The sequence below is a fragment of the Synchiropus splendidus genome, chromosome 14 (assembly GCF_027744825.2).
Source record: "Synchiropus splendidus isolate RoL2022-P1 chromosome 14, RoL_Sspl_1.0, whole genome shotgun sequence".
Lineage (NCBI taxonomy): Eukaryota > Metazoa > Chordata > Actinopteri > Syngnathiformes > Callionymidae > Synchiropus > Synchiropus splendidus.
In genome coordinates, this window is record NC_071347.1 from 10,014,171 (window position 1) to 10,031,915 (window position 17,745).

The window sequence follows — 17,745 nt, forward strand, 5'->3', positions numbered from 1 at the left end:
GTGTGTGGCGTCACAGACCAAACACGGCGCACTCATTATTCTACCATGGTGTCGAAGGGTTTTGCTCATCCTCAAGACACATTATCTTCACAAACAATACGAAGCCACACTTTTGAACACGACGACCTGTCGCCGCTCGAACTCTCCTCTGTGACTGGTCAGTCGGAGGTGGGGACGCGAGGCAGCGACGGTGGCCAGTTGGAGTCGGACCTCAGTCAGGAACCAGTTAAAGGAGCAGAGATTAACACAATGATTCCAGAGAATGTGATACATTCTCACTGCTTCTGAATAACAACCAGTTCTCGATTTAGAGCAACGCGACGCATCGTGGCTCAGATTTTGAGGTCGACGAATTTTTGTTGTCGACGTTATCGATGACGTCAACTAATCGTTGCAGCCCTAATCACACTGAACATTACAGTCAGGCTGTGCGTTTACAGTTTGTGACGTCACTATTCGTCTCATCCACCTTCCTCAGCATCAAGTTCAGCTCGATGGAAAGTGTGGCCTGTAGAACAAGTGTCGCTGCAACTCTTCCAGCCTTTAAATATGATCATAACAGACGTGGTGAGACCCCAGAGACCAGTCAGGACACTACTGAATCCCCAAACTTCAGTGTGACACACCGAGGATCAGCCCGTGTATGTTTCTCACATGGACATGTGGGTGTCACCTGGCGACCCCTCGCTGACCTCACAGAGGTGCACAGCTCCGTCATCTGGTCTCAGTTAAGTTTGGAGGGGGAAATTGGATGATAGGACGTTTCTTTTCAAAGACTCAATTGTTGCTGCCATTAGAAGAAAGCACAAATCACACTGAAGTCAATATCCACCTCACGTTTCAGGGCATACTGTGTCCATTTAAAAAATAACCTTCAAACGGCGACAGTTTTCAAGGCGCGAACCTCCCCACCATTAACTCACGAAACAAAGGAAGAACTCGTGAAGAACGCTGCCCCCTGCTGCCTACACGCAGTAGTGTCAGCAGCACATCAATGATCCATTCATGTCTCTGATGGAGAACAGCACCTGAGTGACCAACCTCGACTTTCAGCATCCAGCACCAATGAAAACAAAGACTGAAAAGGTCATAATAACCCACCAGCTTCAGGTTACGAGTTAAAGCTTTCTTTTACAAAGTCAATTGAGGGAATATCATTCCATATTTTACATGTTGAACCTGTTGGCAGCACTTCAAGCCACTGCTCACCAACACCCTGTGGCACAAATGCAATTGCTCAATACGACTAAAGAGGACGACATGAAACCAGGCTCAATGATCAGATGCTGATATTGAGGGTAGGTCGCTCTTCATGAGTGCACGGCACACCTTCTTAGTGCAAGTCCACATTATACATAAAATCCTAAAATATAAAATCAATGCAGAGATAAAAAAAGAAAAAAAATCAAGGGGAACAGAATTCAAGAAAATCACATTTAAAAAAATAGTTTTTTTTAAACACTAAGCCTGTTATTGATTCCTGCATCCTGACGTTTTAATAGTTGAATAATACGACTGCTGCCCCCTACTGGACAAAGCGGACGCATCACTGAATCATCCGGAGAGTCTTTTAAAAATGATAGTATTTGGGATGGACTCATTTAGATGAAGAACAAGTAAAGACATCATGGTCACCAAATGGTGACTCTGAGGGTCAAATGACCTGGACTGGTGCATGTTTTCACTTTCAGCTCGCTAAAAACACTGTACAATAGTTGTGTTGTCCAAAATATCCTCAAGAGAACAGCATTTAAGTTTGAACACTTTTATTAGAAAATAGTCAAGTTTAGCATCTGAACCAAATGAAAACTACAAAGTGAAATGCTGGAATTAACGTGGAACATTTCTGTTGAAGTCAAACCAGGAAGTGAAGCGTGGTACTCAAAAACATACCAACAACAAAAACGAGCAGACTCAGCAGCTTTTCATGTCAAAACAAAATAACTCGTCCAGATTCGGGGAAATCAATTCTTCTCGAAAAAAAAAAAAAAGTTCCCTATCAGTCCAGTTAGGTCGAAACCAAATGCCTTCTTACACTGCCTTGCGGTGATATTCTGGAGGGGCAACTTCATAGTCGCTGGCGTTGAAGAGCATCGCAGAGTTTTTCACCAGGTACCTGAAACAGGGGCCACATGAGGTTCTCGATTCTGCAGGAGCTGAAGTCATGGCAGGAGACGAGAACTCACTTGAGGAAGTCCTGCAGGTAACTGAGCAGCAGCGCCAGGCTCTTCTCGTCCAGCGGTGTGTAGGCCAGCATCGCCCCGATTCTCACTGTCAAGAGAAAAACGCAGACCCTTGCTCAGTGACCTTCTCACGGGCCAGTCGGTTTATATACTTGAGTAAGAGCTATGAAGTCAGACGGCCAACCAAAAGCCCCTCCATGACCAACTGACAGTTTAAGCAGAAGGTGGAAAGACAATGACAAAGAATGAGCTTCCTCTTACTGTCTTCGAATGAAGACTCCATTCTCATTTCTACTCATATCTGGAATCCATGAGCATAATTTGTTTTCACAACTCCTGAATGGTTTAAGGGCAAGAATTCACCAAACAGTCGCAGCAGGTGCGGCGCCCCGTAGATCTGAGACATGGATGTGTCTGGGTGGTTGGCCAGGATGTCTGCGTACTGCGGCCTTTCAAACTTGTAAAGAAGCTGCGTCCCCAGCATGACGTTGAAATACTCTCGGATCCCGGCCACGACCTCGTTCACAGCAAACTCCCTGCAGGAGGACGGAGAAGGAGAAGCTCAGCGCTGCCAACATGAGGCGGCGATGGCCACATACTTGCTGTCTGAGGTGCCTCTCGATTTCTTGTAGTTTGCATAATCTTCCAAAACGGAATCCACATTCTTTTTAGCAGGAAGGTGGAATAACTGGAGAAAACAAACACGACAAAAAGTGACGCCAGGCCATTTCCAGTCTCAGAGCTATCATTCAGTGAAGGAGTCAGAGTGGCAGCCAAAGTGGCACAGAAAGTTTAGAAGAAAGAGGACTTGCCTGCTTCTGCCGTGTAATTAGGTCCCAGTCATCGACAAGCCACGGTTTCAGTTCCTCTGGAATTTTTACCTTCACTTCAACTCTATTTACAAAGGTTTCCTCCTGAGATAAAACCAGAGTTAGACAGAGAAAGATCTGGTAATAAACATTGAGTTTTCTAGGATGTTTTTTTTTCCACAGCGACATGACTTGAAACCTACGCTCTCTACTGTTGGGTCGACACGAGCCCTCTTCTTCCTGGGAGGATGAGTCGGGTCTCCTCCAGAACTCGTTCCTTCTCCAGCACCAGGAGCTGCAGAGAAAGAACCATGATCGACTTGTGACAGCATGGGGGAGGAGCCTGGTGGCTTTCAACGGTCAAAAACACTTACGCTTCTGTTTGTTCTTTTTGTTCTTACTGCAAGAGATGCAAAACAAAATCAACACACACATCAGGTGGAACAGATGAGCTTTGACTGAATTTAGCGTGAGAAACTCACACGTCATTTTTCTGCGGCGCCGCAGGTATCTTCTTATTCGGTGCAGCTCCCCTCATTCTTCCCTCCACATAATGGTCTCTAGGAGAATAGGAGCAGATCATTTCATGTGACCACAAGCCTGTTTTCATTCGCCTCCATGAGGACCTCTGTACTTCAAATAACCATAACAAAAGTAGAACCACAACAAGAAGGTCCACCTCATGCAGACTTACTGATTGGCCCTCTGAAGCTCTTTCTGTTTCTGCAGGTTACTGTCCACATACTTAAGCACTCTGCTTTCAGGAACCCATTCGTCCCAGCTACAACAAGCAAGGGAGACATGGGAAACATCAGACACCCTCCTTCACGTCAACATTCAAATCCACACGTCATGCTGTCAGAAGCATCGCTACTCACTTTTTGTTCCACCCACTATAATGAATAAAGTATTTGATTTGCTTTTCCTTGATGTTTATTTTAACACACTGAAAAGAGAGATGAGCCATTAGCCAAAGATCACAGCAACAGATCAACACATAGAAGAGTCTGGTCTGCAGCTCACCTTTGCTTCATACAACAATGGCCCGTGAAAACACAGCACTCTTTCACCTGCACAAGGAAAACGAGTGGTTTACATTAGAGGGCAAACAGTAGCAGTAAAATATACAGAACAAAACAAGAAAGACACCCAGAACAAACTACTGCAACTAATACTGAATGCTAGTAGAGTCCCTAAACTTTCATACACAATGGGAAGTTTGAACACATATGTAATGTAATTGAACACATTCCTGTCCATTAGAAATACAGTGGTACCTCGATTTTCAAACGTCCCGGACTTCGGACAAATCGGAGTTCGAACAAAAATGTCGAGATTTTTTTGCTTCGGACTTCGAACGAAAATCCAGAACTCGAACGCCCCCGAAAAAAACCATAACATGCACACACCGATCAGCTGACCCAGACGCGCTTTGTTATTGTGTATAACGCGGCCTCTGTATGCAGACGTGTCCCGTTAGCTACATTTACTGGCTGTTTTTCTTCATATTGAGGTGTAAAACCTTTCCTGTCTCCGCACTGGACCGTGGTAGAGTGTCACAGGGGAGGTGCTCACTCTCCACACCTCCGAGGCTGGAGCGCTCACTCCAGGGTTTGATGTCCTGTTGTGGGCTGGAGCTGGGACAGGGATGAGGCGAGTCTGGGACAGAGCTAAGTTACTTGGTTTATGACTTTGTCACAGCCAAACTGCACAGAAGCGCACATTCAGAGCTGGACACGCACCGGGCACCTCTTCCCTTCTGGAGAGACGTCACTCACTCGGCAACCCCTCCCACATGCAGCGGCCACACACATAGAGGAACGGCGCACCTGCAGCAGACACTCTACATTCACTCCTACAAAAGCCTGTTTGAAGGCTTGGAACGCATTTTCTTTTTCCATTCATTGTAATGGGAAAAATCGATACAGATTTCGAACAAATCGCTTCTCGAACGGCCGTCTGGAACGGATTGTGGTCGAGAACCGAGGTACCACTGTAGTTTACTTCAGATTTAAGACTGCTAAAAGTAAAACATGGTCAACAATAACTAGTGCGCTTTTGCCAAGTAAAAATACACCTTACTTTGGTTTTGTATTTACTTTTGGATTTTGCGATGAGTCCACTGTCGAAATACTTGGGAGTTACAAACTAATGGATGGACCCAGCGACTATTGTTGCAGAGACAGAAATTGTTAAAACTGTGACATTTAACCGCATGTATGAGCAGATGCAACGGTGCAAGTAGCCTGTTGACCACATGCACACGAAACAAACACATCGCTTCGCGAACTGTATTGTAAATGCGGCAGAGACAGATGATATGTGGCTCACCTCGAAGCAAACAATAACCACAGTGAGATCAATGAGAAGATCAACTGGGCATGAAAGAAGCTAATGCTAAGAAGCAAAATGTGGTGGTTTTAACGTTGGAGAGAAGGGGAAACAGCAGTGCAATGGTGTAACAGCATCATACTGTCCACGGCTAACACATGCAGGTGAAATCAGTGCACAGAAACATCGGATATATTTCAGTATTCCCTAGAAAACAATCAGCGCTAACAGTTGCAGCACAGCGGTGAGCAACAAGCTAAGCTAGGTTCAGGCCGTTTCCGGGTGAATAGACGCACGCAGTCCGCTCGGTTATCACGCATGTGCCAGGAAGTGGTGGGTACCTTCTTGAAATTTAGGTTTCGGGTCCTGTTTCGGCGCCATTCAAGGATTAAGCTATCAAAATATGGAAAAAATCGACAGCTCCCATTCCACACTGAAACGGCGCCGCGCTCTAAGAAAACGTCATCACGCACATTGTGACGCAATAAACATGAGCCGCGTCCGTCTCAAGCTTGCTTTTAAAAAGACACTCCTGGATTTATTCAAATGATTTCATTTGAAGGGAAATAAGGAAATGAGTCAACTTGGCCATCAGATGTTGAGATCTGAGTGTTTTTTTTCATCCCCGTAATTCTCTATAAAGCCCGTCTCTTGATGTGAAAGTGCAATTTATTTTTATTTATTATTTATTTTAAATGGTACGAAATGTGTTGACCATTTATACACCTGTAATACTCTATATTTACTGCTCGTCAATGAGAGGGATGAACCACAAATAAAGGAAATTCACCCGGAAGCTAATTGAAAAAAGCATCTCTCAATGTTTTATTATTTTAAATAGTCCATTCTTATAAACATTCAGAATTCTTACAACTATTAGTACTGCACACAAAATTGAATTGGCTGTAATTGTATTTGAAATCTCACTCGCTTGCTCTTTCAAAAATGAATGGGGAAAAACATCTCAGTGAAATGTTGTAATTCAAGCCATTTCAAATGCAAAAGCTAAAAATATCGAGCGAAAATGAAAACTATCCATCATTTGCTCATTCCTAGTTTCACTGCCTGTCGTGACCATTAATACCCTGTTGGTCAACTTAAAAAATAACATTATCACAATCGGAATTTTGGTTCTGTAGTGTATATATATATATATATATATATATATATATATATATATATATATATATATATATATATATATATATATATATATATATATATATATATAAACAGGTCCTCCAAGATGTTTCTGATTCTACACGGTTTTCATTGGGCAGATTTGATTATATAAGGAAAGGGTTGTGTAAAACATACACATTCTGTACAGCACCAAAGTGACTTGAGCGGCTTAAAAGCTCCTGAACCCAGAAACAAAACACTGACAATACGTGAATAATACATCGCAGAGTATTAAATGTGCTTATTTATTGAGCAATCTATCGACCTCAAATGTGATACCGAGCGATACCAAGCTCGCTCAGTTGAACAAACACACACCTGAACGGCCACAAAACACGTCAACGCAGGCGCAAAAACAAGCGGCGGAACAGTGAGCTTTACCTGTGATAGTTGGTGTGACGTTACACAAGTGCTGGCGCCAGCAAAACTTAATCGCACACGACATGGCAGGTGGCCAGCTGCTGTCAATCAAACACACCGACACGCCCCCAAAGAGATCATACGCGCTCGCTCTCTTTTGAGCAACATTTAACGTGGGAGTGAAACCAGCCATGGATTTGAAAACCTGCATAACATCAGGTCATTTTTCGTTCCTGCAACACATCCCTCTCTAGTCTGCATTTGAGCTCTGAAAAAACAAGGATAATAGAGGACTTCATTTTTATTTCTCTGGACTACGTGAACGAAAAAATAGTGTGTATATATATATATATATATATATATATATATATATATATATATATATATATATATAAAACATAGCAGGATCATTTGTTTTTTCAGCATCAATGTGGCCGGACTTATTTTTAATATTGACCAGATTTATGATAAAAATAGATGCCAAACGAAAAAGAGAAGTACAAAATTACACGCTCTGAAAGCTCAACGTATACGTGATACATCTGTGTTTTCCTTTCTGTGGTAAGGATATTTCAAATGTGAACCACACTGTCTTCTGTTCAGATGGATGACAAAGATGCACTTTCTGATCTGTTTAATTCTTACAAATATCAAACAGCACAGGAGACCTTGAAGCGGTTCAAAAATGATCAGAGCCTCTACTGAGTTATTGACATCATCTGATATTAAATTGGAGAGAAACAGAAAATGTTACGATGCATGTCAAGCAACAATGACATTGTTTTTTAAATAGCATTAATTATATAATTACAAAAGAAATATCACATACAATGACAGCAATGCATATCCACAAAAAAATCAAACGAATGCTGAAAATATATATGATAATAAATAATTGTATTGTAAGCACAAGTCAAGGAAGGGCGGGGGTTGATAGTTACTTCAATGGTTTTGACCCCGACGGCCAAAACAAATGTGTTGTGTGATTCACTCGAGGACGATCACAGTTACTTTGTCAGCTAAACTACAACACGGCTCTGTGCTTTGACAGGTCACTTGACAGCAATGAAGCAGGAGAGCTTTTTCAGGGGGGAGGTTCCAAAGCCGAAGTGCTGATCTACCGCCTGTTTAAAAACAAGTGTCTTTAAAAATGATGCTTATTTCTGTGTCCTTCAAAAACAAAGTCCAAGCATTAACCAGTCATCTGTGATGAGACTTTAATTTGTACCTCAGCAGAAAAGGGAGGGTGGATGTGGCAACAGATCAAAACCTGTTCAAATACTGACTTAAGTTCACTTTTACTTACTCTAAGATTTTGTTCACGGCAGCATGGATTCAGTTGAGAGGCAAGAGAAGAGAGCAGTGACAACCAAAGGACCTAGCGAGTCCTTTTGCAACTCTAGTGGCAACAGCTGAGAGGCAAGGGAATGATTCCTTAGAAAACAAAACAAAAACAAAAACAGCATCCATCCGACATAAGTTACATTATAAATAATACCTTTAAAATAACAAGACCACAGCATGAATGTCTTTCATGAAAACCTACAGTGACTGCAAAAGTGACCAGATCTGTCTGCTGCCAAAGACGCTTTTGACAAAAGTTGCTGCAATTTAGGTAATAAAGTGTTGAACAGTTTGGTGTGACGTTTACCTTTTGTACATCTAAAACAATGCCCGTCTTCTTTCACGATCTAGACATCACGTTCCACAGCGTGCCACTTCCTCATGGTTCTGTGCACATGGCATTATCATGGAATAATGCCATTAAAATGGAATATTGAAACATAAAACTGTAAAAACCAAGTACAAAAGGTACAATATAATATAAAGGAGCACATGAAGAGGTGTGAAAAAGTCTTCAGTGTTCACAGAAAAATATCAACTGAAGAAACTCACTGGACAAGAAGCGTCCTAAGTTTATATACATATGATAAGTAAAATTGAAAATAGATTTTCCTCTCTGTACATAGTACTGTATTCTTTCGTCTTCCTCTTCCGTATTTACAAAGAACTTGTGTTCTGGAGGTGTCCCTTGTTGTGTAGTCCAGTCGCTCTAGTCCAGAGAGATAACGTCAGATATGGAGCCATAAATGGCCGCCGTCGCTGCATCTACAGAAGACCTGGACAATCCTGAGATGGTGTGGTTGTCCCTGTCCCGCTCTCTGTCCTTGTCCCGCAGGCTGCTGGAAGACACCAGGCTGCTGGTGCTGCCACTGTTGCTGCCTCCGTTTGTGGCCACCAGCGTGCTGCTCCCTGGGGTGCCGGGCTGTTCTCGCAACATCTGGGAAGAGGTGTAGGGCAGGAAGCGGTTGAGGAGCAGGTCGTGGTCTTCTGACGCTGAAGCCGAAGCTGCTGCGGCGGCGGCCATCACCATGTTGTAATGCTGACCGGACGAAAACAGCTGAGTATTAGAAACACAGCGTTATGAAACGGCCAATAACGTGTCATGTAGAATCACTGTCAGATTTCACACAATCTTCTGAAGGACACTGTATACTTCAACACCTTGTAAACTTAAAATGCTTGACACACTATTTAAATACTTTTCTAGAAAATGATGTACCTGATTGTCGCCTTGTAGGATGGAGAAGAAATTGAGATCTGCAAGAAAACAAACACCCGACGGATGAGTCAGTCAGACAAGTGAGGACGACAGGCGTTTAACAGCATGACAGGTGAGTAAGGGCCGCACCTGGTAGCTCACTACCAGTATGGTAATAGTGACGGTAGTCCTGGATTAGAGGTGGAGGTGGAGGAATGTAGCTGGTCTCCACAGGCGGCATGCTGGGAGCTCTGGTCACTGGCGACACCTGGTTGTGCAGGTTCAGGACTCTGAATGGAGGAAAAAAAAACAAAAGCTGAAGCCACTTATTCACAGGAGGCGTACAACGCACCATGTAGCGTAACATACCCCTTTGTGGCAGGAGGAGAGACTGGCGACAGTGACGGACAGGCCCTTTTCGGAGGCGGCTCATCATCGGGCTCATCGTCTGAAGAGCTATCCAGTGTCAGGTCAATCACATCCACTTTTTTACTGCTGTCGTTCAAAGATCCGCGCTTTTGCTCCTGCGCCATTGTTCTTGACAAATCTGCAACAGGCGGCAAAAAGATGAGCCCAAAAAGAAACCAAATAACGCACAATTCTCAAAATCGGCTGAAGCGGTCACCATTGTCAACGCCGCAGTACGAAGCTGAGACTTCCTGCACTTCTTTCTTGGACCTCATGGGTGACCAGCTTCCGTCCTCTTTAAACTGAATTTCATCACAGTCAGAACAGCTATTCAAGATTTCCATGAATAACCTGTGTGGAGGGAGTCAGGTCACAGTTTGATTAGAATGTAGGGCGAATGGTTTTTCAGTACTATGGCTCATGAATACAACTGTCAGGCGTGAGTGTGCTCACCCGTCAATAATGAGGTGCTCGTAAGGCGCTTTTTTGTCACAGACAGGACAGACCCACGTCGGCTTCTTCTCATTCATTTGGATATAAAGCGTAGCATCGAAGCACTGAAGGTGTGAGCACGTTAGCGCGCGGCACGCGATCGTCAGCCGCATCTTGCCCAGCTGAATGAAGACAAAGCACACGTCACCTCTCGTGTCCACAGCTGCTCTCGTGAAAGCGACCAGCAACACACTTGTTCCACAGATCAATGACATAAAAGGAGTGAGAACTTACAGGACACAAAAGAGACACTCGTAGACTTGTGGTGGCGATCTCACTCTCGGGATCTGCTGTCAGCTTTTCTTTGACTGAAAACAAGAATAAAACAAATCAATCATTTGCAAAAACATCCTGTGGCATAAAGGTTATGTGACGTCAACTGTTAAACAGGGTTAAGAAAACACTAGACTAGACTTTTTGCTGACAATGGTATACAGATGTATACGTGATGCAACCATATGCAGTGATGTAGTTTCCCCCCAAACTCCATCCTTAAATAAATAGTTGAAAGGATGTATTTATAATGCCAAACTAACAGACTATAGTAGCCAGCAAAAGTAGCTGTCCATCTTAACCTTAGACCAGACCTGGGCAAGGTGCGACCCGGGGGCCATATGCGGCCTGATGCCTGTATTTTCATGGCCCGTTTGACGTCAGACTAAAACTATAAATAATGTGTCCGAATTCTTCTGCCTTATTCATTCTCTCTTTTATTCACCACCACCACTTCGGCATTAAATAAAGCACTTTGGAATAAATTGACTTTTTAACTTGAAAGTCTAGTCCATAGTTGATTTATATTCAATTTAAGAGCATATAAAATGAAATATTTCAATAGGTCTCATGGCACTTAATAACCTTAGTTACATTTCATATTCTTAGCTTCATTTTGTCCTTGTTACCTCAGTATATATTTTGGATTACTTCATCATGTTTTGTAGTCATCGCTGTCTTTCTTTTGGCGTGATGGCCCCTCACAACAGATACAGCTTGTAATGTGGCCCTTTAGGAAATTGAATTGCACACCTCTGTCTTAGACCTAGAAAACTAAGAACTTGAAATTGAAAGCATGGAAATAAGATTGCTCATGATCTAAAAAAAAGTCTGATCAAACCAGTTTGCATCGCTGAGTGAATGTTATGAGTGAAAACAGGAGCGAGTCAGTCGCAGGTGTGTTGGTTATTAGGCAGAGTTCTGCACAGTGTTTATGTCTCTACACTGATTCAACTTCACAGTTATTGCCAAGGAGCCAGGCAAAATTCTACCCAGTGGGAGCAGAGCTTCAGAAGTCTGTTCTTCTCTCGTTGTTTTTAGGCTTTAAGGTGTTTCAGCGTTTTTATGAGAATGGTGTTTGTTCATGTTGAGATGGGAGTCCTACATTCCAGTGATGTCATTTTAAGAACTAACAAAATAGCCTAGATATGTGGCACGAAACTGCCAAGAGCTCAGCTTCAAGACAGCCCTTCCAGCACAGAGTTGAGCTTCATCAACAAACTGTGACTATCAGATATCACACTGTTAGAATGAATGATTGCATTACTGAAATATCTGGACTTACTCAGTGCCCTCGAGTGGTCAGGGTTTCTAATTCCTCGGGCTCGTAGTCTTTGCAACAACACTGCTGACGACTGCTGTCGTACCAAATAAACAGCCATGGAGAAATTCTGCCGGGAGATAAAAGCACAAGTTCTGTCACGCTGAGCTGACCGACACATCAAGGTCACCTGACTTGGATCGCTTCCATACCCTCCCAATTTCTGAAGTCCATGACACAACAATCGTGTTGGGGACGGTGGTGGTCAGCCGGACCAGTGACGTGATGTTGATTGGACGACTGGGCCTTTTTGGTTCAACTCCATTTTTGGTAGGAGGGAGATAGCCCTGCAGGAAGGGAACAGATTGTTAGAGACACAGACCAGGGGGCTGAGTCCTGGGATGAGACTCACCGGCAGGTTGCAGAGCTTCCCGTTCACCTTCACACACAGGTTTGGTGGGAAATGATCCTCCTGAGGACAACTTGTCTCTGATAAACAAAAGCTAGAGTAACAAAATAAAGACACAGACAAATATGTAACAAGTTACTTCAATGGTATGAGAAGATTGGTTACGCAGCAAGACAATTTAAGGAAGAACGGCCTAAAAGATCACATAAAAAATTGGGGCAGTGCTTCACCTAACTCAGCATCTGGTAGTTCATATTAAACTTAATTGAGAAAAAAACAATTCTTGAAATTTATCAAAAAATAAAGAAGAATAAAAGCTAAAAGAGAAGCGGAGAGTTACCAGGCACATCTGGTTTCAGCAGTCATCTCAGTAGGCAGCCAGATTGATATTATAATATAAATTATTACAATTAAATGTTAGATTTACCGTAACTGGACTTGAACTGCGAAGTCACACCTGGTTCCAGAGATATCCCTATGAAATATAATGAAAGGCAGTGATCACAAACAGAATCAGATGAGAGTGGTGTCACATTCTGGGTCAGTAATAAAAAACAGATAGTTGTAGCATAGGTGAAGGTTAGGTTTTTTTTTCCACTTACATCGAGCTACTTATCTGTTGAACCTGTTGTGGCGTTAATGCAAAGGCATAGCATGCTTCCTGGAACCGTTGACTGTTGTCTGAGGCTTAAAGAGAAACCAGGCGTCAGATGTGAGGCAACTCAAAAGACCAGATGTGCAGGGCTGAAACTCACCCAGGCTGGTTGGCTTAATGAGCTCGTCCAGAAGGTCGTAGAAGGGCAATCTCTGGAGCTTGACATCCGGGTGAACAGGGTGAAGAGCTGACGGGAGGTGAGGCAGACCCAGCTCGTGCTTCGGACCCAGCAATGAAACAGGCAACAAAGGTGACGGAGAACCGTGGCTATCAAATCCAAGCTGTGCTAGGCTAGTGGGCAGGCTAGAGGCAGAATGGACACCGGGCAGGGCGAGGTCCACCGGTGAAACCATTTTGGTTGGGAAACGGCGTCTGTAAAGTTCTTTGATCTTCATCTGCACTGCAGGACTACAGCCGGCCTTCAGGAGGTGGAGAGCTTTGGTCAAAAGTTCATGTTTGCGCCCGTGTTTATTCCTTCCTGCATATCCCAACAACACCTGGAGCTCCGAAACTCGAAGGCTCATCACCATTTGCTGATGAAAGAGAAAGAAGATCATTACTGAAGTAGTTCATTAAAAAAAAAAAAGACTTCTTCCACAGTTGCGTACTATGAGCTTTAAACTGATTATTAATAAACAGTTGTCAGTTGTAGTATGGTTCACAGTGTAATCTAATGTTTCTCATATCAATGAATAAAATAAAAACATCAATACGTCTGAGGCAATATAATTTAGATTCACAAAATCAGCAGGAGAGATTGTATTGGTGACATGACCATATACCAATTGTTCACTGAAATTAAATATGAAAGTACATCAAATAATTCGACATGACAGGGGAAAAATGAAATAGTCACTGAGTTTTCATATTGAACTACTCTGTTTTCTGAATTAATACCTGATAAATAAATACTAGTAAGTATAGCACATCAGTAAAATACAGATATACTGGTACCAATAAAATACTTTTTATGACAGACATGCTGTTATCTGAACAATGCTGCATAATAAGCACAACATGTCTAAAGTGAAAGGATTTGACTGAGGTTTTAAAAACAGGAGTTCTAAGAGACTGTGAAGCTGAGTTGTGCGGGAAATTATCCCTATAAAACCATTTTCTTAAATTCTGCTTGGCCTCGTATGTCAACTTGGAGCAGGCCACCCAAACTACTTCAAAACTGTTATAGATGGCAACACTTTTGTGAGTTACAAGTTGAAGCTGTAATGTAATGATGTAATTCAGACCACAAATGATATTCACCTCATCGCCGGTTTTCTGGGATGCAAAATATATAAATGCGAATAAAGACAATGGAAAAAACAGGAGGAATCATAATTACAAAACAACGTGTAAAATGTAAATGAAAATAACATTTCATCACGTCTGTTCACATGGTCTGGCTTCAGAGAAGAGTGGAGACAGGTGACAACATTTCCACCTGCGCTTTGAAAACCCACTCTGAGCAGGCACACATGACTGGGGTGCAAATGTATTTCTGCGGTTCTGATGTAGGAAGCTGCAATTTCATTTTTCAATCATATTTATTTTTCACAAGTTCCTTTTGAGAAGAAATCGCTTGGCTTCTCCACCTCTGTCACAGTTTGAGCATGAGAGATTGTTCAGCAGCAATCACCACTGTTGTGACTCAGAACCCTGCATGTGTGTCCTATCCTGCGAGGTTCTGACACGGAAAACGATGCCGGTGTTGTACCTAGGTCTGCAATGACACTAAACGGTGGTCAATTCTAGCATCCCCCACTCAAAATAGATGGTCGATCACTCTTGTTTGGCAATGTGGTGGGCTGTGTAGTGGGTGACTAGATGACTGACATTCCATTAGCAATAGGCGCAGAGAGTCGTTTACAGTGCATCGGGACAGAATGAAAGCAATTGGGGAGACGATCAGCAAAATAATCATTTCATGTGGATTAGTGTGCTTACATAACTTTCGGGCGCCGTAATTGTGAGAAAAATAGTTTTAACTGACCAGCTCTGCTACTTGATCAGGCTGGAGGGGAGCTGATTTCATGTAGCATTTGCAAATAGGACCAAAAAGAAGCAGAACAGCCCAATGTCTCACAGACAACACTGCTCTGAGCCACGTGTCGACAGTAACAGACACCTGTGTTTACCAAAAGCACAGTTCCTAATTTACTGAAATGCTTCTAGTACACATTTATTTTGAAAAACACAGAAATGGCTCAGGTGAAACTAGGTGAAATCAAACTTTTACTCGCAGTATCTTCACAATTTGACAGAAGAAACCTGTAGCATTACAACACCAGGTAGTTGAACTCAATCCTGACACAAAAGTCTCCAAACTGTCAAATTTAAAACAATATACCTTGGTAATAAAGTAGACAGCATAAGATGATGGGAGTCATACTCTTATTATTTCTCAGACACCATGAGTTTACAGGCAATCCAAGGATACTTTGGTCATGCTCATGAGAGAAACCCTGCTTTTTCAGTAAAATGAGAAGCTTGGCGTCCAAACAAATGAAATGGTAATTTATGGTTCCTCCAATTTACATACTTGGGTGCAGCAACACCACAAACAATCATGGGAATGCTTCACATATTTTTAAATCAACAATTATTATTACTTTTTTCCAATGTCGTACATTAATCAGCTGGATTATGAATAGTAAGTAGCTGTATGAAGGATAAGTCGATCATCAGAACACAATTGTTGAAGCCAATGACATGTCGATTTGTTTTATTGATGACCATAACAAGGGACAGGAGGACAGGAAAACAGTACATCCGTTCTGTAGGATGCAGACCGGACAAACCCTGGGGATTACGGAGGTGACAGCCTGACATCCCCAGAAAACAGTACATCACCTTCAGTTTTAAAAATGACTCGCTGAAAAGACTTCCGTTCACACAGTTTGTTCCTTTTTACCGCGACATCAGATCAATTTTCAGGAGCGCGAGCCAGAGCTTAACATCCCCGGCATAACCACGCAACATTCTAAAATAAATCTTAACAGACTCTTTACTATGACGTTTTATTTCAGTCCAACATCATGTCAAAATACGCAGAAGCTTAACGGTGATTTATCAGCAGTCGGCGACCAGCGCTCGACTATTTCTTGCGCGCAATTGATTGACTCAACTTAAAGGCATTTTAATCTTTCTCAGCAAAGACTACATGAGTTGAAGCCATCACAGATGCACCGACCGCGAAAGGTAACAGTGCCGACGTGAATGTCTCAAGAACCAGTGTGATATAACGCCATACAAGCATCTAACCTACAGCTGTCTTCCAGGAAATAGACAGAGCCCGTTTTTAAAAAAATATTGCGGTCTAACGCGCATTATACAACATATACTATGTATGAAAAAAATCACAGCGTGTGTGTTCGCTACATGAAATTGTGTCTGATGTTTGCGAGGCAAAATGCGATGCTATAAATATTGATATCCGCAAAAGAGGGAGCGTAAACTGTCTAACGGGTCCTCGGCAACAATAACAAAGCTAATGCTATAGCGAGCTAGCATCCAGCTAACAGATAGTCATGACTTCGGTACGTTTTGTCCTTGTCACATAATATCGAGTGGTCAACAATTCAATTTAAATTCGCTCCGAATATTAACCGTGATGTATTTTGAAATTCAAATGCGGGTGCGGGAAGCGTCTATTTGGGAAACTAACGTAAAAGCTCGCTTTACCTTCAGTTCCGCACTCTCCGCCATCTTGTTACATTGTATGCGCATGCGCATCAGCCAATCTCCAGGGACAACGCCAGGTCAAAATCGGGTGTCGCTTGTGAACGGTGGTCGGCAGAGAGCGCTGTTGCAACACCGAACAATGTCAGTTGTCACTTGTCGAAAGTATTCTATCGTATTTCGTACTCTTCCACCTCTCTTTAGCCATCCTCCCAAGTCACTCTCCGGGTCCGCATATAACACATCCGTAACCCTCACAAGTCGCCTTCACCTTATGGCTCCTTCACCATCTCCTACTATTTTTGCTCCCTGGGTTCAGAACAGCTGAGGCTCCTTAACTTTGTCACATGTGCTGTGATCGATTTATATGCGCATTACATTCAAGTGCACTGAGTGATTTAAATCACACACCGCGACGCATAAAGTGTTCACAAAATAAAACAGTACAGAACACACATATGCAACATACAAAACACACTCCCTCTGGCCACTAATACACACTTTTCTATTCATTCTATTCCTTAAATTCTGCCCCTTTTGTCTCCTGTGGTGTTTTATTCTCTTTATTCTCATACACTACTGTTTACTGTACGGTGACCCTGAGATCCTTGAAAGGCATCCTCATTTTTATCCTTTCTTATTCTTATTCTTATTCTTATTCTTATTCTTATTCTTATTCTTATTCTTATTCTTATTCTTATTCTTATTCTTATTCTTATTCTTATTCTTATTCTTATTCTTAGTCATAGTAGGATGAAGAGGAGGAGGTCAGACTATATCTGGTTTGGACACAGAGCAGAGAGACAGTGGACGTGCTGGATAAAGAATGTCAGATATGGCTGTGTCTACTATATAAAAGAAGAAGAGACAAGCATTGAGGTGCACGGATGTGTTACTGACAACACAGGACAGGCACGACCAGGAGGGACGGCCGATATAGGTGAAGAAGCTGGTGGCTGACTTGCTGTAGCATGCGCAGCTGCTGGCTGTAGTTTCACTTCTGAAGGCTGCTGTATTCAGCCTGGTCACTGACTGATCTTCAGAAGTTCTCAAGACTTTTTTAAAGTGGATTGTTAGATGGAGCTATAAATCGAACATAACACAAATAAAATAAAAAATATTTATACAAAATGATCACAACCTTTTAATAAAATGATTTATTAAT

The 17,745-nt window shown here is 42.5% G+C and overlaps 2 protein-coding genes across 4 annotated transcripts; both read right to left on the reverse strand.

Annotated features, from left to right (window-relative positions):
- Positions 1–1,749: 1,749 nt before the first annotated feature.
- On the reverse strand, positions 1,750–5,800 carry morf4l1 (mortality factor 4 like 1). 2 transcript variants are annotated; one of them, XM_053885737.1, is made up of 12 exons: positions 5,665–5,800; positions 4,016–4,062; positions 3,871–3,938; positions 3,687–3,773; positions 3,475–3,552; positions 3,367–3,392; positions 3,196–3,287; positions 2,996–3,097; positions 2,783–2,871; positions 2,547–2,719; positions 2,187–2,271; positions 1,750–2,116 (listed from the first exon to the last, which is right to left on the reverse strand). In XM_053885737.1, exons 1-12 carry the CDS (start codon positions 5,702–5,704, stop codon positions 2,032–2,034), a joined length of 972 nt encoding a protein of 323 aa, XP_053741712.1. In that variant the 5' UTR covers positions 5,705–5,800; the 3' UTR covers positions 1,750–2,031. The 2 variants fall into 2 exon arrangements, with proteins under 2 accessions (XP_053741712.1, XP_053741713.1); XM_053885738.1 differs by lacking the exon at positions 5,665–5,800 and adding an exon at positions 5,075–5,285.
- A 1,684-nt stretch (positions 5,801–7,484) lies between these two features.
- Positions 7,485–16,639, reverse strand: pias1b (protein inhibitor of activated STAT, 1b). Of its 2 annotated transcripts, none has more exons than XM_053886412.1 (14): positions 16,584–16,639; positions 13,006–13,438; positions 12,853–12,937; positions 12,678–12,725; positions 12,254–12,344; positions 12,054–12,188; positions 11,866–11,971; positions 10,542–10,615; positions 10,269–10,429; positions 10,033–10,166; positions 9,777–9,954; positions 9,558–9,697; positions 9,429–9,466; positions 7,485–9,248 (listed from the first exon to the last, which is right to left on the reverse strand). In XM_053886412.1, the coding sequence occupies exons 1-14, from the start codon at positions 16,632–16,634 to the stop codon at positions 8,919–8,921; spliced, it is 2,004 nt and encodes a 667-aa protein (XP_053742387.1). In that variant the 5' UTR covers positions 16,635–16,639; the 3' UTR covers positions 7,485–8,918. The 2 variants fall into 2 exon arrangements, with proteins under 2 accessions (XP_053742387.1, XP_053742386.1); XM_053886411.1 differs by having other exon boundaries at positions 7,485–9,266.
- Between the last annotated feature and the right edge of the window lie 1,106 nt (positions 16,640–17,745).